Source organism: Pantherophis guttatus, chromosome 3 (assembly GCF_059756535.1).
Source record: "Pantherophis guttatus breed Tessera chromosome 3, ASM5975653v1, whole genome shotgun sequence".
NCBI classification, from domain to species: domain Eukaryota; kingdom Metazoa; phylum Chordata; class Lepidosauria; order Squamata; family Colubridae; genus Pantherophis; species Pantherophis guttatus.
Genome location: NC_142065.1, coordinates 114,025,107 through 114,045,417, shown reverse-complemented (window position 1 = coordinate 114,045,417; position 20,311 = coordinate 114,025,107). Strand labels below are relative to the sequence as shown.

At 45.2% G+C, this 20,311-nt stretch overlaps 1 protein-coding gene across 8 annotated transcripts in view; it reads left to right on the top strand.

Moving 5' to 3' along the window:
• Positions 1-20,311, top strand: part of SUCO (SUN domain containing ossification factor) — a 455,138-nt gene that overhangs the window by 193,402 nt on the left and 241,425 nt on the right. For 5 of the 8 annotated variants that reach the window (XM_060690206.2, XM_060690205.2, XM_087891196.1 and 2 more), the window contains 5 exons: positions 628-694; positions 5,051-5,383; positions 6,412-6,478; positions 10,310-10,618; positions 19,950-20,058. In XM_060690206.2, the coding sequence (XP_060546189.1) occupies positions 10,446-10,618; positions 19,950-20,058 (282 nt within the window). In that variant the 5' untranslated portion in view covers positions 628-694; positions 5,051-5,383; positions 6,412-6,478; positions 10,310-10,445. Of the gene's footprint in view, positions 1-627; positions 695-5,050; positions 5,384-6,411; positions 6,479-10,174; positions 10,619-19,949; positions 20,059-20,311 lie in introns of those variants that run through there. The other 3 variants (XR_015733529.1, XR_015733528.1, XM_087891195.1) reach the window with 1 other exon arrangement.

Sequence of the window (20,311 nt, the reverse complement as noted above, 5' to 3'; positions counted from 1 at the left end):
GACATATAAATTGAAACAATAAATAAATATAAAAAAGATAAGGAACAAGGAGGTATTGATAGGACCCTGCAGGAGTTAGATAAGATTATATTAGGGAAGGAGGAAAAAATGTTAGCTAAGATTTACAATTTTTTAATAACCTGTTGGATAGGTGACGAGATTCTCAAAGACTCGATGATCGCCTGGGGGAGGAATATTGGCCACTCAATCAATTTGGCAAAATGGGAAGAAATTTGGTTTAGACAATTGAAATTTTTGATGGCAACCATTTATAAGGAAAACTTGTACAAGATGGTATACAGATGGCACCTTCCGCACGCCCGACTATCCAAAATGTTTCCTGGACTCTCCCTAAATTGTTGGAAGTGTGGGGAGCTAGGTACCTATTTCCATGTATGGTGGACCTGTCCCAGAGTAACTGAATTTTGGAAACTCATTCAGAGGTGGTTGTTAGAAATTACTGGTTACAAACTACAACTGAAACCTGAATTGTTAATGCTGGATGGATCTAACCCAATAACTCACAGGAGACAATGGTATCTCTTCATTGATTCTTTATTCTAGGCCTGGAGTCCTCCTAGGCCCAATTCAGGGTAAAGGTCACTGACCTCTGTCTTGTCTTTGCAGGCACACATCTGGAACTGCTGGATGCCCACATGTAGGACCCTTTTATATACCAGGGGAGGAGTCTGAGGTAAGGGGGTATGATGGGATATGGGGAGGTGCCAGCCCCTGCCTGGGAGAATTAGACATTTACCCTGACAAATCCCCCTCTAAATGTCTAATTAACGGTGGACATATGATACCTGTGAACATACATCTTAGGTACATAAAACACATGATCTACATATATACACATATTTTTGATGTGAGATATGCGTGTTGCTTTTGAGGTAGTGGCTTTGTAAGTATGTCTGCTGTTTGTTGTTCAGTGTCACAGTATATGGCTTTAATGAACCCCATTTCTGAGAATTGCCTAACGTGTTTATATTTTATGTCTATGTGCCTTGATCTCTGTCCCATGGCATCTGCTTTTGATATTTCTATAGCTGCCTTGTTGTCTTCATGTATGACTATGGGGTATGTTGGTTCGGCCCAGATGTCAGTAAGTAAATCATCAAACCACACTAGGTTATTTGCGGCTTTTGATAAGCAGACAAATTCGGCTTCGGTGGTAGAAGTGGCCACCAGCTTCTGTTTTCCCGTATACCAATGTATAGGGCAATTGTTTAAGAAGACTACGTACCCAGAAGTGCTTTTTCTGCTTTTGGCATCCCCGGCCCAGTCAGCGTCTGCATAGCAGGTTAACTTGGGTTTCTCAGACAGGTCTGGTTCGAGGCACAGCTGGGCGTTGGCATTGTGTTTCAGGTACCTGAGCAGTCTTTTTATGGCATCCCAGTGTAGGACAGTGGGCTTGCTCACGTGTCTGGACAGTAGATTGACGGCCAGAGCGATGTCAGGCCTCGTCCAGTTGGCGATGTAGAGTAGCGAGCCTATTGTTGACCTGTACAGCTTGTTGTCAACGAAGGGTTCAGCTTCATTGTACATGCTCCTTATGAAGTCCAGTTGCATGGGTGTCTCGCAGAGTTTTGCCCCTGACATGTTGCATTTGGATAACAGTTCCATGATTTTCTCTCTTTGTGAGATCCGGAAGCCCTTGTCAGTTTTAATCACTTGCACCCCTAGGTACTTGTCTATCTTCCCTAGTGACTTCAGAGAGAAATGATTTCCTAACTCGGTGGCAAATTTATCGCATTTGGCCCTTTGCTTCCCTATGTACAATATATCATCCACATACACAAGAACACCTTCGAATGCTCCTCCCTCTCTCTTTGTGAAAAAACATTTGTCTGCAGAGGTGGTTTTGAAGCCCATGGTGTTGAGAGCTTTGGCTAGACAGTCGTACCACCTCTTGCCAGACTGTTTGAGTCCATATAAACTTTTGTTCAGGAGCCATGTGTTGTCCTTTCCATCGTTGTATCCTGGTGGGGCCTTAACATAGATCTCCTTATCCAATTCTGCGTGTAGATATGCGGTTTGCACGTCGAATTGGAATACTTCCAGCCCTAGGATGGTGGCAATTACTAGGGCGCTCTTGACACTCTCAGCCCTGATTGTGGGGGAGTAGGTGTCCGTGTAGTCTTCCGGGTACCTTTGGGCGAAGCCTTGTGCGACCAACCTCGCTTTGTAGAGCGTTTTGTTGTCTTTGAGTGTTTTGACTTTGAATACCCACTTAGTCCCAATTGGCTTTTTGTTCTCAGATGCTTGAGCTGGCGAGTATACCTGTAGTTCACGGAGGCTCTCCATCTCCTTTTCCATGGCTTGCTTCCACCTTTCCCTCTCTTCCTGGGGGAGGCCGAGTATCTCTTCGTAGGAACTGGGTGTGAAATGCTCCGTGTGTATGGACATGACGTAGTCCTCTAGTCTCTTTGGTAACTTGTTCCTACTGGATCTAGTTGGTCTGTCTGGAGGCGTATCTGCTTCATGCAGGCATTCGGCTTCTTTTTCGGTGAGGCTATCTAGCTTCAGTGTGGGGTGTCCTTCTTTCCATTCCTCGGCTTTCAGTTCTTGGTGTTTGGGTCTGTCTGTTTCAGTTTCCTCTGGCCCCCTGGTGGTCAGTTCTTTGTTGCTTTGGTTATGTGGTTGCATGTCTCTGCCAAGGAAAATGTCATTGCAGTGGAGCTTTGACCAATTCGAGTGCTCATGGAATTCCGCAGACCTGGACACAATGAATTTGTTATTGCAGTCCACAAATCTTAATCCCTTTGTTCCAGGCTCATAGCCCACGAACCTTAGTCTTTTTGTCACCTTATCTCCCTTCTTCCTTAGCTGTCGGGGAATATGGACGTCAGCTGGGACACCAAATACGTGTAGGTGGGCTAGGTTGGGTTTTCTATTGTACATTAGTTCGTATGGGGTTTTATTGATTGAGCTTGACCACAACCTTTTTAGTGTGTAATTTGAATAGTGTAGTGCCTCTGACCAGAATGATTGGCTCATTCCAGCGTCCTCCAAAACACACCTCATCATTGTTTGGAGCAATCCGTTTTTTCGTTCTGAGACCCCATTCTGGAATGGGGAAAAAGGGGTGGAGCTAAAATGCAATATGCCCCTCTCCCTTAACCATTTTGCAAAGTCCTTGGCCATGAATTCTGTGCCCCGGTCAGTCATTATCTGTTTGATTTTCGCCCCATGTTGTAGTTCCACCCTTTTATAAAAGTCTTTGAACCTTTGGAATGTCTCATTTTTATGCTTGAGAGAGTACACATAGCCATACCTGCTGTAGTCATCTACTATGGTTAAGAAAAACCTTTTTCTGTGTCCAATGGAAGGTCTCAGTGGTCCCACTAAATCCATGTGTACTAGCTGAAATGGGTGGTCAGTTGTGCGCTCTGACCTTTTGGGCCTCGCTTTGACCTTAATTTTTGAAGATTTACACACTGAACACTCCAAATAATTTTTGCAGTCCTTTACTTTCAAACCCTCTGTACATCCTAGCATTTTTTCTACAACTGGGAAACTGATATGTCCTAGCCTTCTGTGAAGGAAGTGGGCACAATTGTCGTGGATGGGTTTTCCCACGGATACCTTGTTTTTGCCTGGTGACACAGTGTTTGTTTCCTCCTGGGGTTAGTTTCAGTGTCTTCCCCCTGGTCATGGGTGATGCTTGTGTTTATACTTCCCTCGCTGTTCTCAGTGGGTGTAAAGTACGGTAATCCATCATGTGTGGTTACCTTGCCAACCCTTTTTCCTTGGTTGAGTATCTGTACCCTGCCTTCCTTGAATGTTACCTCTGTGTCTGTGTCTGTTGTGAGCTTTGCGATGGCTAAGACATTGTGGGGTATTTCTGGCACGTACAGTACCCCCTTTATTTTCCCAACCCCTGGTATATGTACATTCCCTCTCCCTATGACCTTGGCTGTGCTCTGGTTAGCCATTCTGATCTTGAAGTCTGTCTCTACGAGGGAGGTGAATAGATTGGGGTTGTGTGTTGTATGATTAGTGGCTCCTGAATCCAGAAGCCACATGTTCTCATCTGTCCCCTGCTTGGGGTCTGCTTTACCATGCCTGAAGCTGTACATGGTCCCTGGGTTGCTATCTCTGGAAGCATCCCTGCGTTCACTGCTTTTTCTAGGGTTGGGTGACCACCCACGTCCCTGTTCCCTGAAATGTCTGCGGTCTGGTGACCGTCTCTCTCTATATCCCCTGTCCCTATCACCTCTGGGGCAATCTCTCCTTAAATGATTCCTGGACCCACAGGAAAAACACTCTGGGGCAACCTTTCCCCTGTCCTGGAACTCAACCCTTTTGGTGGGTCTGGGGTCCCTTCTTGACATGTGGCGGTCCCTCCTTAAATTATCCTCTGCAATAAGGCGGTTAGTGAGTGTGTCTAATGTTAAGTGTTCTAGACTGAGGCTGTCCAATTGCATCACAAAGTTGTCCCAGCTACTGTCTAAAGAGTTTATGACTACACTCATCATACTCTCCTCAGTGATTGCTTCACCCCTATGCATTAATTCAGTCCTGGTTGCGTTAAGTTTTAACAGGTGTTCACTCATGGGGACCCCTGGTCTAAGTCTGGCAGAATGGAATTCTCTGGAAATCCTAGTTGTGGTTGCTCTACTTCTGCTGTAAAAAAGGTTATAAAGTTTTTGTATCACTTCATGCACTGTCATGTGATTCCCTATGCTTGGGTACAAAGTTGGAGAAATACTGGTTAACAAAATACAAAAAGCCCTGTGGTGGTTACAGTCAATTTCAAAAGTCCAGGGTTTCTGGGGTGGATCTGATATTAGGAAAAGTAAGTTTTATTTCATAAAAACTATCTGCAGCTGTTGATTCCACTCTAGAAGATTTTTTCCATCTATTTGCAATTTGGGAAAATTGACAGGTAAAGCCCCAGAATTGTTAGAATGGTTACTTACAGAGGGTAGCTGTCCATGGGTTTGTGAGTGAGGGAACTCACAATATGGCATGGGAATGGCTATTCTGTACCGACTTGTCTCTATGTTCTGACTTATCTCTATGTTCCTCCCTTCTCTTCCTGCAGGTGGCGTCTGAGCATGTGCGAGGCCCATTTCATGCTGGAGGCCGTCTAGAGGGGAGCTCATGGCTGCAGTTCTCAGGCCTAGGCCTAGGCCTGCTGGTGGAGCCCTTGACTCACCCCTGGTGGGTCTGGATGCATCGTGGGGCCCTGGAAGTTGCTGCTGGGCTGTGTAGTCCCTGGCGAAGAATGGCTGGAGGCTCGGGATCAAAATGGTCGTAAGTCGAGGACTTTCAAGGATCAGTGGCGCGGCGGCAGCGGCGGTGGCGATGGCTGGTCCTGATCGGGATGTGCTGGCCCCTGGTCGGTTGGAGAAGCCTGGCAGAGGTCGCAGAGCAGGTAGGTAGCTGGCACGTCTCTCTTCTCTTGGATCCCTCATAATTAGTGAGGCAGGTGGTGAGTTCGAGTCCTGCCTTTGTTCTGCTCCATAGGCGGTCGGGGTTTCTTGTTCGTCGTGGAAGCACGTTGCCCCCTTTGGTAGTGATAGGGTTGGTGTCTCGAAGCCGGTGGTCACTCTGGTGCCTTCTTGGCCCTCGAGGTTTTCCTTGCAGCTTGTGGTTGGTGCAGGAGGCTTGAATGCGGAGCCAAAGGCTGCTGCTAGAGTCTCCATTGCTTTTTCTATCTCGAGCACGCTAGGCAAGTTCTGGTTTACTTGGGCTTGTCTATTGCAGTTGTTTTCTAGATGCCCCCCATTTGTTTTGGGGCCTTGGCTGTTTCCCGCCATTGGATTCAAATCCCGGCTTCCCATTGGTTGCTGGCCATTCCAAGATGGCCGCCGGGAAATTGGCGCGAAACTGAGCCCCTCTATGTCCGGGGCCTCTGCGAGGGAATCCCCTTCCCTTTCCCTTACCGGGCTGGCGTCTTTTTGGGTGCTCATCGCTGCTCCATGGGTTTCTAGGAGGCCTTGGAGTTTCGTGATGAGCTCTCCATTGCTGATGGGCGCTTCCATCATTTTCAGCAGGGCCATTCTCAGTTCGTCTTCCTCTCGTGGCTCTTCTCTTTCGTGGTCATCTGCTTCCTCCCGTGGTCTCTCTTTACAGAGGAGTGGGTCCGGCTCGATGTCCTGTCCACTTCCAGCTGGGGTGGCTCTTGGCATGGCACCTTTGGGTGTCAGTTGAGCAGCCATCCTCTTGGTGAATGCCCTGGTGTTTACTCTGCTCTTCTTATCAGAGTGAACAGCTTGTTCAGTCATTCTTTAGAGTTATGGGTAACCATCCTCTGCTACCAATTTGTTAATGCTGGATGGATCTAACCCAATAACTCACAGGAGACAATGGTATCTCTTCATTGATTCTTTATTCTAGGCCTGGAGTCCTCCTAGGCCCAATTCAGTTTAAAGGTCACTGACCTCTGTCTTGTCTTTGCAGGCACACATCTGGAACTGCTGGATGCCCATGTGTAGGACCCTTTTATATACCAGGGGAGGAGTCTGAGGTAAGGGGGTATGATGAGATATGGGGAGGTGCCAGCCCCTGCCTGGGAGAATTAGACATTTACCCTGACATGAATTTTACTTATGAAACATCAGGCCAGATAATATAGGCACTAAAAAATGGTATCTGATTGTCTATGTCACAACTGTGGCTAGAATATGCCTCACCCAAAACTGGAAGGATAAAGATATACCGTCTGAAGATATGATTATAGGGGAAATCATGGAATGTGCAGAAGCCGATAGGCTAACTAAAATTTTAAGAGATCAAAAAGACTCTGCATATTTCCAATGCTGGGACCTATTGTATGTTTGATTAGATAATAGAATAAAAAGAGGACAATGCTAGATTAGACTTTTATTTTTTATTTGTTTATTTAGATTGAATGTTATGTATTGTGTAATGTTCTCACTGTGATCTGTTTGTCGACAAATAGTCTGTACTTTTTTTAAAGAAATAAAGTTTATATTAACTTTAGAAGTGCTAAATAGATGTATAAGAGAAGAAAAAGATATAAAAGGAATGAAAATTCAAAAAGAAGAATATAAATTGCAAGCATTTGCTGATGACCTGGTTTTTATTCTTGAAGATCCACTAGTATCAATAACTACACTGATAGATAAAATTGGAGAATTTGGGAAAGTGCCTGGTTTGAAAATCAACAAAGAGAAAACGAAAATATTGACTAAAAATATGTTGGTAAAGCAAAAAGAAGAATTGATGGATATATCAAAGATGCAAGTCACAAAAAAAGTTAAATATTTGGGGATATATTTGACAGCAAGATGTAGCACGCTTAAAGAAAATAACTATAATAAACTTAAACAATAGATAGGGACAGACTTGGCGAAATGGGAAAATTTACAGCTTTCCTTGATTGGAAGGATATCAACTATAAAGATGAATATTTGTTCTGCCCCAGCTCCAGATTCCTGAGGATATTGACACACACCAACGGTCCTTATCAAATTTATTAAGTAGCAAGGATAAACAAGACCGGCAAAGGTTGGCAATCAGCCCAGAAAACAAGATACGATAAACCAAAATACTCTGATAATAAATACGAGTTGTTTCCAGCAAGAAAGCACTATCTGCGTGCAATTTAAATAGGCTAAGGGAGTGGCCAATTATCCTCAAGCCCTACTCTCCTGAGTAGTCACTCCTGCCTTTTGGCAGCCCTGCGTGCCCGAGCATTGAGGAGAGTCTCCTCCACTTCACTTTCTCCACTGGAAAGAGCCTCTGGAGGTTCTGAAGGCCTTGGCTGAGTCTCTGCCTCTGACATCACATCTTCTTCAGCCTCCTCGCTGTCCGATGCGAGCGCTGGCTATGCAGGCTGCTGGCGCGACACCGCACCAGCCTCCTCGTCATTGGGATCAGCCACGATCTGTGCAGGCCGCTGGTGGGCCACAACAATATTTTGCCCAGAATTTTATATTTGTTCCAGACAATTCCAATTAGATTGGGGAAAGACTTCTTTGAAGAATTGAATAAAAAGGTGTTAAAATATATTTGGCAGGGAAAGAAGGTGAGGATAAGACTAAAGTTGCTACAAGATGCTAGAATGAGAGGGGTTTTTGGCCTACCTAATTGGGAACTTTACTATCAAGTGACAAGTTTGATGTGAATTAAAGAATGGATAACATTAAGGAATACTAGACTATTGAATCTAGAAGGTCATGATTTGTTGATGGGGTGGCATGCTTTTTTATGGTATAAGGGAACAAAAATACAGGGGTATTTTAGGAGACACCATATACGTGAGGCTTTGTTATTGAATTGGGAGATTAAAAAACAACATTATTTGAAAATTCCAGTCTGGGTATCAACGATTGAAGCTTTTTCATATTCAGTAATATTTAGAAGAGAACAAATCAATGGTAGGTTCCTCCCGGTTCGGTTGAGCTGGTAGCGGTGACGATATCACCGAACTGGTTCTCTTTGTTCGGGAGCTGGGCCTCCTGCCCCCCCACGTTATCCTTACCTTTTATTTGGCCCCGCCCCCAATTTTTCGCTGCCTCCCGAGTCCCAGCTGATCGGCTGGAAGGAAAAAAACTGTTTAAACTGTTGCTGCAGGGCTTCAAAGGGCCGCCCTACAGCTGATCAGTGTTAAAAGGCAGTGTGGTGGTAGACCAGGATGCTCGAAAAATAAATGGGTAGACCGGGATGTTCCAAAAACAAATGGGTAGACCAGGATGTTCCAAGAACAAATGGGTAGACCGGTACAGTTCTACAAGCAGTTAAAAGCCTGGTAGACAAATACCTCTGCTAAATCCTAAAGAATTGTCACATGACCATCAAACTACGCCCACAAAATAAGCCACGCCCACAGAACCGGTAGTAAAAAAATTTAGAACTCACCCCTGGAACAAATTGTTAGATATAGTGAATTAATGGATGAAAAGGGTGAACTTAAGTCGAAGCAAGAATTGGAAGAACAAGGTTTTAAGATGGATTGGTTTTCTTATTTGCAAATACATTCTAGATATGAAGAAGATTCTAAACAAGGACATTTTTACAATGTTTTGACTAATTTAGATAAGATATTGACAGGGTCTGATTATGTAATTAAAAAACTGTATGGTTATTTATTAGAGGTAAAATTGGAAGAGGAATAAGTTAAAGAGACAATGATAGCAAGGGGGAAAAATTTTGATCACAGGATTGATTTAGAGAAATGGCAAAAACTGTGGTTGCAAAATTATAAAATGACAATGTCTACAGCATATAAGGAGAATTTGTATAAGATGTTTTACAGGTGGCATCTATGCCCCCACCAGAATAGCCAGAATGTTCAAGAATAAATTGGAGAAATGTTGGAAATGCCATCAGACTCCAGACTCCACATATTACCATATGTGGTGGACATGCACAGAAGCTAAAAGATATTGGACTAAAATCCACACATGGTTGGAAAAAATGACAAAGAAACACATTGACTTTAAACCACAGATATTTTTATTAGGGATTTTACCAGAAATATATAACAAAAAACTGAGATATTTAATTGTGAATGTTTTAACAGTGGCTAGAATTGTTTTTGCTAAAAATTGGAAAGGTCAGAAGATACCTACTAAGGATAAAGTCATTAAGAAAATTATGAATTGTGTTGAAATGAGTAAATTGACATTTGAAATTAGAGAACAGGAAGATAAACAATACTATTTGATTTGGGACTTGTTTTATCAATGGCTAGATAATAAAGCATGGAGATGAAATATGAAATTAATGTAATGATAAAATATATGAAATGTTTTCTTTTAAACAATGGCTAAATGAGTATAACATATAAAACTGTTAAATAAGAGAAATTAAATAAGTGGTATTTTGGGATAAGGGATTGAGCACAAAAGAATTTTAACCGATCGACACACTGTTTGTAATTGAATTTGAACGATGGTGATTTTATGCTTTGTTTTTGTTTTAAATAAAAAAAAATCAAACAAAAATCTATCTCTGACTGCCTGGTAGCAATTCTGATTTCCATTCAGACAAAATGTTTAAAACAAACCAAGAAATTGGATTAGACCCCGATATATCAAAAGGTCCATTTGCCTCGCACCTTGCCACAATCTTTTTAAAAAAATCACGAACCTAACAGCTACCTAACGTCAAATGAATTGCGTCCCCGGCGTTGCTTGCAGCCACTCCCCTGATTTTATCAGAAAGAGCATATTTCTAGAGCAAAAGCCAATTAGATATCGCGTTTTAGAGAAACGTCACTGCTACACCCGGGCGATTGGGCCACGCTCTTCGGAGGAAGTTGGGTGGGGCTTGGGTAATTTTTCAGTACGCAGGCGCAGAACGTTCATCGCGTTCTCTTCCCCTTCTTTAGGGCTTCTGTGGTTGACGCGTCACATTCCACCTCAACGCAACGGGACACGAAGAAGACGGGCTTCTGATTTGGGAAAAGTGGCGAGAGAGTGAGGTGTTGTGTAAGGCCGCCGACGCGCTTGCTACGAGCCCGTCCCATGAGAATTCCCTCCTCGGTTTGCCCCTGTCTCGTAATCAATAGCAACAGCCACCGAGAGGATGCGTCGCCACCCCCTGGCCCGAAGAAGTGCACGGAGGAGACGATGAAGGAGGTGCTGCCCCGTCGACTTCTGATACTGGCGGCCTCCTTCCTTCTCAGTTGCTTGCTTGGGTGAGTGCTTTGACCGCCCGGGAATCTAGAAATGGTTGGAAGGAGAGTCTTGGGTCCCGGAAACTTCTTTCACATCTGCGCCCCGTACATATCGAACAGCGATTCTTTTAAAACTTCTCCTTGTCCAGTTCTGCAACTTCTAGTTCCTGGAGCGAAATTTTAATTTCTCCAGACGTTAGAGTCTATTTTCGGTATTTGTTCAGAAATAAAGAAAATGCCTGCCATCGTTTAGCTTCTGCTTGTCCAGGTGTTATGTTAAAACCAGACTTTCCCTTTCCAAGTTCTCCATGCTTATCAAGGACCAATCCATATGGTTTAAAAGGTGTGCCTGATATTATACGAAATGAAATGCTTGAAAATAATTTCTCATTTGGAATACACTTTTTAAAGCAAACGAGTTGTAGCAACCTTTCCCAGTCGGGTGCAGTCCTGCAGTCTACCGTTCCTAAAATTGATAGCAGTCATAGATATTACATGTTTGGAAGGTACTCTCTATTCTTGATATTTAACATCATACTCTTATTCTAAGTGTAGCTCTTATCCTAAGTGTAGCGTTTTAGAAGTTTGGTGACTAATAGTATTTTGTGCAAAAGGTATCTTGAGAGAAAACATAAGTTTTATACTTTTTAAAAAGATAACCTAGATTTTCTAATTTTTCCAAATTGTTGTAAAAAAACCAAAGTCCAAATTATTAAAATAAATATTTTAAAAACCACGTAAAATTGGATTTACCATTAAAATATTATAACAATATATAAGCAAGACACCATATTGATTGGAAGATATATATAAATTTGGCCCCATGATTAAAAACAATAACAAACAATTAAAAACATTTTAAAAAGTGTTAGGCCAGCCCGGCTTGCTGGAAAAAGAAGGTTTTAAGGGCACGGCGGAAGGCACCAAGGTCTTGGATTCTCCTTATCTCTGGGGGCAGCTGATTCCAGAAGGTAGGTGCCCCCACAGAGAAGGCTCTCCCCCTGGGGGTCACCAGCCTACATTGTTTGGCTGATGGCACCCTGAGGAGGCCCTCTCTGTGGGAGCGCACAGGTCGATGGGAGGCCATCAGTAGCAGCAGGCGGTCTCGAAGATAACTAGATCCTATGCCATGGTGCGCTGTAAAGGTGATAACCAACACCTTGAAGCGCACCCGGAAGACCACTGGGAGCCAGTGCAGCTCACGTAGGAGAGGTGTTGTATGGGAACAACATGCGGCTCCCGTGACTACTCGCGCGGCCGCATTCTGGACCAGTTGGAGCCTCCGGGTGCTCTTCAAGGGGAGCCCCATGTAGAGAGCGTTGCAGTAGTCCAGGCAAGAGGTGACGAGGGCATGAGTGACTGTGCACAGGGAATCCTGATTAAGAAAGGACCACAGCTGGCGAATCAGGTGAACCTGACAGAAGATCCTCCTGGCTACAGCCGTCAGATGTTCCTCCAAGGACAGCTGCGTATCCAGGAGGACTCCCAGATTGCGCGCCCTCTCCGCAGGGGTCAAAGACTCGCCCCCGATAGTCAGTGATGGAGTCAACTGACTATATCGGGATGCCGGGAACCACAGCCACTCAGTCTTGGAAGGGTTGAGCTTGAGCCTGTTCCTCCCCATCCAGATCCGCACAGCCTCCAGGCACTGGGACATCACTTCAAGGGCATCGTTGGGGTGGCCTGGGGTGGAGATGTACAGCTGGGTGTCATCAGTGTACTGATGGTACTTCACCCCAAAGCCACGGATGTTCTCGCCCAGTGGCTTCACATAAACGTTGAACAGAACGGGCGAGAGGACCGACCCCTGAGGCACTCCACAAATGAGAGGCCTCGAGGTCGACCTCTGCCCCCCTGCCAACACGAACTGCGACTGGTCTGAGAGAAAGGAGGAGAACCACCGTAACACGGTGCCCCCCATCTCCAACTCTTCCAACCGGTGCAGCATGATACCATGGTCGATGGTATCAAAAGCCGCTGAGAGATCTAACAGGGCCAGAACAAGAGGAGCAACCCCTGTTCCGAGCCCTCCAGAGATCATCTACCAACGCGACCAATGCCGTTTCCGTGCTGTGCCCAGGCCTGAAACCCGACTGGAACGGATCTAGATAAGACGTTTCCTCCAGGTACTGCGGAAACTGTCGTGCGACCACACTCTCGACAACCTTCGCCACAAAGCGAAGGTTGGAGACAGGACGATAGTTGGCTAATACTGCCGGGTCCAGGGAAGGCTTCTTGAGGAGAGGCCTCACCACCGCCTCTTTCAAGGCCGTGGGGAAGTAACCCTCACTCAACGAAGCGTTAATAATTCCCTGGAGCCAGCCTCGTGTAACCTCCCGGGAAGCCAGTACTAACCAGGAGGGACACGGATCCAGTAAACATGTGGCCGCACTAAGTCTCCCCAGAATCCTGTCCACGTCATCAGGGGTCACAGAGTCAAACTCTTCCCAGATAACGTTCTCAAGACTATTCCTCGCCACCCTGCCCGAATCTACCCAGTCAGAGTCCAAATCCCCCCGGATCTGAGCGATTTTGTCATACAGATATTGTCCGAAATCCTCAGCCCTGCCTTCCAAGGGGTCCTCCCGCGCTCCCGGATGGAGCAGGGAGTGGGTCACCCTGAACAGGGCGGCCGGAAGATTCTCTGATGAGGCGATAAGAGCGGAAAAGTAATTAAACTTTGTCGCTTTTATCGCCACTAAGTAGGTCTTAATATGCGACCTTACCAGTGTTCTGTCAGATTCAGCGAGACTGGCCCTTCAACCGCTCTCTAGGCGTCTTTTCCGGCATTTCATCTCCCTCAGCTCCTCGGTGAACCAAGGAGCCGTGAAGGATCGACACCAGGTCAGAGGCCGCAAAGGCACGACTCGATCCAAGGCCCCACCAGCCGCCCGATCCCAGGCAGCCACCAGGTCCTCGGCCGAGTCGTGTGCCAGATCTTCAGGAAATTGCCCAAGCTCCATCTGGAACCTATCAGGATCCATCAGGCGCCTGGGGCGGACCCACCTAATTGGCTCCGCCTCCCTGCGGCAGGGTGTAGCGGTTCGAAGGTCCAGACGAAGGAGTGAGTGATCTGACCATGACAAGGGTTTCATGTTTATATCTCCTATAATAAGACCACTCAACCACTGGCCAGAGACAAAAATCAAGTCCAGAATGTGTCCCCCCCTGTGAGTGGGGCCATGAACTAACTGGGTCAGGTCCATGGCCGTCATGGAAGCCATGAACTCCCAAGACATCTCTGACGTTTCACCAATGGATGGCAAGTTGAAATCACCCATGACCATAAGCCTGGGTGTATCAACTGCCACCGTGGCTATCACGTTGAGTAGCTTGGGCAGGGCCGTTGCTACGCGGCAGGGAGCCAGGTACATAAGCAGCAACCCCATGACCCCATCTCACAAAGAGGGACTCACATCCGGCAATCTGTGACACAGTGGTCTCTCTCGGACCAAGACCTTCTTTAATAATAACCGCAACCAGGTTATTATTATTATTATTGAAAGGTTATTTAGGTTATTAAAAGAAAAAATATTTTTCGAAATAGGGAAAGGTTTGTTGGTGCCAGTAAAACCAATAGATGCCTTAGATTTATCCTAGATTATTGTGACTATATTTTAATTCTAACCAGTAAAAATGATGCCCATTGCAGTTAGTGTGCAAAATATATATTTTCAAAGAAATGTCTGCTATTGCCATCAGGAATCAAAGAATCAAGAAAGACTTATTATTCAGAGAACTTTACATTTATATTACTAGTTACAAACAATTCTTTGATGTTTTTATTAACCATCTAATATGTTTTATCACCATCTAATCCAACACTCTACTTCATAAGGAAGATTACAGGTAGTCCTCATTTACTAACTGCCTTGTTTAGTGACTGTTCAAAGTTATACCAACTGGAAAAAACAGTTTTGTTATAAATCCTTACATTTACAGTTGTTGCAGCATCCCACAGTCACATGATCATCATTTGCACACTTCTCAACTGACTTTCCAAAAAGCAGAATTAATGGTGAACACAGAAGTGGAATTGTAATTTACGATCATGTGACACCTTAACAACTGCAGTGGTTGGTTAAAACTGGTACCATCACACGATTTTTCACTTAGCAACAATAATGCTTAGTGATGGAGTTGCCAGTCCCAGTTGTGGTTGGTAAGTGAGGACTACCTATAGAGCTACACTATCTCTAGCCACTGCATGAGGACTACCAAATCCAGCAACTGGTCTTTTTATTAAGATGCTGTGCAATTTCTCCTAAACTTCAGATGAAGTTAGAAGAAAGACCTAAGTCCATTAAGTCTAATACATAATAACTGCTATTTTGCTTCCCCCAGTCTTCTTTTCTCCAGTTAGACAACTAGCTTCTTTTGAATTTTGTCTTCTCAGTTTTTTAACTAAGAGCCAATTCTCTACCATTTTTACTATCTAAGAGTTTGTCAACAGTATTTTAAACTGCAGCATGCAGAATTGGATGCTTATTACAACTGTTGATAGAGCCCCAAAATCTAATTAGTTGCCTGCTACGGCTATACAAAGCACTTAAGTTGTGTTGCAAAACATACTGGCAAAAATGAAATGCATCTTCTCAAAGCATTGAGGCAGCCATAATCTACAGAAAGCTCAACACAATTGTTTTGAGTATTTCCTCATGTTCTCTGTACAGGTAGTCCTCAAATTATGAATGTAATGGAGCCTGCCCATTCCATTCGTAAGCCGAGGATTTGTGGGAGTGAATCTCGTACCTTATACACGATCATTCCTTCCTTTTGCCCATGCATTCGCTAATCGAATGCAGGGGTCGTTAAGTGCACGTGAAGTATTTTGGGATGGGGAAGGCCATGGGGGGGGGAAACTAGTGATGGAATAGGCTATCTGCTTCAGACCACCCAAGGCCTCTCCCAACCCACAGATACCTCATTCTCCATCCCCTGGAATCCCCACAATTGGTTCTCCCCCATCATGCCGTGCCAGGTCACTTACCTGATGAAGATCCGTCTCCTCTCCAGCCTGTTCCTTTGCTGCTCTCTCTTTTTTTGTCATCGAAGCCTTCCTTAAGCAGTTCAGCAGTGGAAAAGGAGGCCTGGAGGTGTGCGTGTTGCCCTCCGCACCTCCTTTCTCATCACCGAAGCCTTTTTGCTTCACATGCCATTCTGGGCCTCCCTCCTTGCTGCTGAACTGCTTGAGGATGGCTTCAATGAAAAAGGAGCCTGGAGGGCCGCACGTGTCATTCTGGGCCTCCTTTCCTGCCCCTGAATTGCTTGAGGAAGGCTTCGGCAATAAAAAAGGAGGCATGGAGGGCCATGCGTGCACCTCCAGACCTCCTTTCTCATCGGCAAAGCGCTTGAGGATCGCATCCTTATAGGCTTCGGCAGCCCTTTGCAAATGCCTTTTCTGGCAGGAACAGAACCTTTACTGGTATGATCAGATCAGATACCTACAAAGGTTAGTATCATTGAAACTGATATTCCCTTTATGGAAGCAAAAGTTGGAATTTAAGAAGCAGGATAGGAAGAACATTGTCACTTTTGAAATTTGATGTTGGAGAAGACTCCCATGAGTACTACGGACATCCAAGAAAACAAACCAATGGATGCATTAATCAAATTAGCCTAGAGTTCCCACTTGCGGTACAAATGACCAAGCTCAAATTATCCTACTTTGGAAAGATCTAGCTGTCTGGAAAAAGCTCTAATGCTGGTGAAGATGGAAGGAAAGAAGACGATGACTGGCAGCAAGGTAGATGGATACAATTACAATGGCAATGAATATACCACTGGGAGACTTGAAAGAACATGTTAGGGAGATCATAGAAAAAAGTCTTTGTAGTTGCTAAGAGTTGAAAGAGACAATGGCAGATAATATAAGCTTTAGGATACAGTTGATCAGGTTCTAAAAGTCTGATTTGAACTTGTTTGTCCTGATTCTGACTAATGAACCCAAGCAAATCAGAACTCTGAGACTAGAATCCTCCTCAAAGATCCTCTTCATTGAGTACATCATATTAGCACAGCTCTAAAGGAAAACCAACTCTAAATCTTTCCCGCGGTTTCAGTATAATTAAAATAGGAAATAACCTCATTCCCAAGTTTCACAGGTCACGTTGGCCAATTGGGTTAATTGGCGGGCTCTCCAGGCATTCCTTCCCCAACCTTATCCATTGCCAGTAGAGATGACCTTAGTTCTTATGAAAAAACTCTGTTGTGTCTAGTAAGGCATTCCAATCTCCTTCTCCCTCTGTGTGGCAACTGAGGAACAGAAAAATGGCTGCTACCAGGTCAGTTTGAAGTTGACAGTCGGCTCTCCCCCTAGTGAGTGAGAAGTATCTGTACAATATCAAGTGCAGACAGGTTATTTTTTTCATTAGCCATTCCTGCCATCATCCAGCTGTTCTTTTGGCTTTTGGGGGTTTTTCTCATGAAATTTGCTGATCAATCTATCTACTCATACAATCTGACTCTTCACCCAAGTGGCTTCAGAGAAAGGGTAACCCTTCTACTGTACTAAGTACTATAGCCTCCCCTTATACAGTTTAAAGTCCAGGATTCTTTGGCTCTGGTCTCTGTTGCCACAAAAGGCATTGATGGCGCTCACTGAGCATACTCAAGGCCAGCGAGCAGGCATATTTGGAGCAACAACTGCAGCTTCTTCCTGCTTTAGATTTGCCTTTAGTCAGGAGCGGCGTAGTTCATGGCGAAATGGTGGGTGAATTCACTTGCAAGGTATTCCTAAAGCCTCAGCAGGAGGGGAGGGTTGCTTGGGTAGTAGGCTGAGAAGTGGGGTTAATATGCGAGGTGTGAGTACAGGTCGAGCTTGGCATTTCACTTTCCTACCTTTTGTAAACTTTTGGCTGCACACAAGGAAAGCAGAAGCAGCAGAGGCCCTAGCTTATTTCTTTCCTCCAAACTCCACCAGATATGGGTCTTCGCGAGGCTCGTTATGCCAATGCATCCTTTTGTGGCAGAATGTCTGCAAGGCTTGTTGTGCTGTTGCGTGCATGAACAGCGGCACCGCTATGTGGTTTGCCATGCCAGTGCAGCTGCTCACAGTAGGATGCTGCAAGGGTTGTGGTGTTTTGCATGTGAGAGGCTGCACCAGTGTGACAAAGCTCATGGCGGTGCCGCAGTTCATGCACGCAACAGCACAACAAGCTTCGCCCACATTTTCCTGTCATAGGCAGGCTGCTGGTCTCTCGGCCAGAGTTCCCTCTTACTCGCTTGAGGGGGAGGAGACCTCTGGCCTGGTGCGCTAAGTTTGACTTCTCTCAGCCCTTCTCCAGTGGCTTTTTTGGCTTGGACGATGTGGCTGGGGTTGCTTTCAGCTGGAGTGCCGGTGCCAGGCACTCAGCAGCTTGATAGCCCTGTTGGCTGCAGCTGAAACACTTGATGGGGCCTGCGGCTGGAGCAGAAGGAGGGATGGTGGGTGGCCTTCTTGGCTCCGCTTGGGCTTTGATTTGGGCACACTGCGCTTCTTGCACTGCTTTAGCTCGAGGTACAGCACTATGACCATCCGGTATGAATCATGGGTCCGCTCAGGAACTCCTGCTAGATTCAGGCCTGTAGTAGTTCTTGATCCAGGCCTTCTTTGAAATGGTAGATCAGCAGTCGGTCTGGCCACTGCCTGAGCTTACCGGCCACTCAGTGGAACTCCCGAACATACTTCTTTGCTGGTCAGCTCCTCTGCTTTAGGACTCAGATTTCCGCTTTGGCCTGCAGGTCTTGAGATTCATCTTTAGATCTGTCTCTCAGCTCCCCCATGAAGACATTGATGTTCCCCAACTCTGGCGCCTCTTTGTTGTGGAGCCTCGTCACCCACTCCACAGTTTCCCCCTCTAGGTTGGCGGCCATGGCATTCACCATCACCTTGTCTGATGGGTAGACTGGGGCTTAGTGGTCTAGATTAGACCATACCTGGTAAAGGAATAATGCCAACTTCTCCGGATCCCCATCAAACATAACCTTTATTGGTGGCGGGTCTACTGGCAGCGGAGGAAGGGGGGTGTTCATGGCCCGGGAAACCAGCCAGGCCCCGGATAGTAAGGCCAAAGCGGGTGCCTGTGTCATCCAGGGGGAGGCTGATGTTGTCCCGCTGGACTCGCTGCTTGTTGCTGGCATGGGTAACTCTCCCTTTGGCTCAGGCTCACTGCCTTAGCTGGCTGGGGAGGTGGGCTGGCCGCTCGGGCTGCCATGGTTAGGCTTGTGCTCTAGTGGGTTAGAAGCAGCTGAGTCGCCCAAGCTGCTGTCACCACAGGCGCCCCGGGTTGGTGCATTGGCTCCACTCCTTGGGTCTCCATGTGGTGAAATCTCCCTGAGCCACTCTTCTGATGGGTTGTGAAAGGTGGGTAGGTACTTCCATTTCCTGTGTTTGTTGCACTCTTTGCCTTCTATCTCGGGACATGGGTGGCCAGTGATTGAGGAGACCTCTGGGAGAACTTCACTTTGGCAGCCTTCGGCACACTTCTATGCCAAGTCACCCTTTCTGCTCGATAGAGGTTCTTGAGGTTAGGGTGTTATTTTGCGTTGCTGGCCTTTTTGTCCTTTCCACATGGACTTTTGGTCTGGTTGCCAGTGGAAGGATCACCTCTCCGGCCTGACCTGCCTGGGGCAGCACTAGTGTTAGCAGCCGCTTTCCCCATCTTCATCTTTGATCTTCCCTGAGTCTTTTCTGTCCTCCAGGTGTTGTCAGGTGGGCGGCCAGGGCTCAAAACCAAGGGATAGATTTAGAAGAGTTGGTTTAATGTTACAGTTTCGACTAATGAACCCAAGCAAATCAGAACTCTGAGACTAGAATCCTCAAAGATCCTCTTTATTGAGTATATCGTATGGGCACAGCTCTAAAGGAAAACCAACTCGTAATTCATTCCTGCGGTTTCAGTATAATTAAAATAGGAAATAACCCCCTCCCCAAGTGTCACAGGTCACGTTGGCCAATTGGATTAATAAGCAAGTTCTCCAGGCATTTGTTCTCCGACCTTATCTGTTGCCAGTAGAGATGACCTTGGTTCTCACGAGAAAACACTGTGTTGTGTCTAAGGCATTCCAATCTCCTTCCCCCCTCCCTCCTCTGTGTGGCAACTGAGGAAGAGAAAAATGGCTGCTGCCAGGTTCGGTTCAAAGTTGACATTGTTATTGTTAAATTGCAATTCTGATTCCCCCAACATTTATATTGGTAAATGGGGTTTGTTTGTTTGTTTTAAAAGCAAAAGAACTGTATAAATTGAAGATAAAAGAGAACAAATTATTTAGCAATGATAATATGCTGTTCTTGTTTCATCATAGCATCAACTTAGTTGTGAATGTATCTCTGTCCATTTGTATTTTAGATTTTTTTTTTATTATTTAACAGATTTCCCAGCTGGCATGTCTTTTGTAAAGAGAGTCCTGTATCTGTATCTTTGCATTTACCAAATGAGAACACTCAATTGTCAAATGTGGATGAGAACATCCAGGAGAAGGTAAACATCTATAGGATATATGGAATTCTTTTAGTGCAAATTATTAATGAATTAATGTAGCCACTTGGTAAGAGACTAAAAACAGATACAAATTTTGCTGGTATATCAGTATTTTAATTAAATAACAATAATAGCCTTAATGGAATTTATAAATATATGCAGAAAAACAAAAGCAAAAAATACTTTTCTAAAACTGAGTTAGAGGTTTATAATTCATTTTTTTATTTATGTTAGAGAAATGCATTTTCAGCTG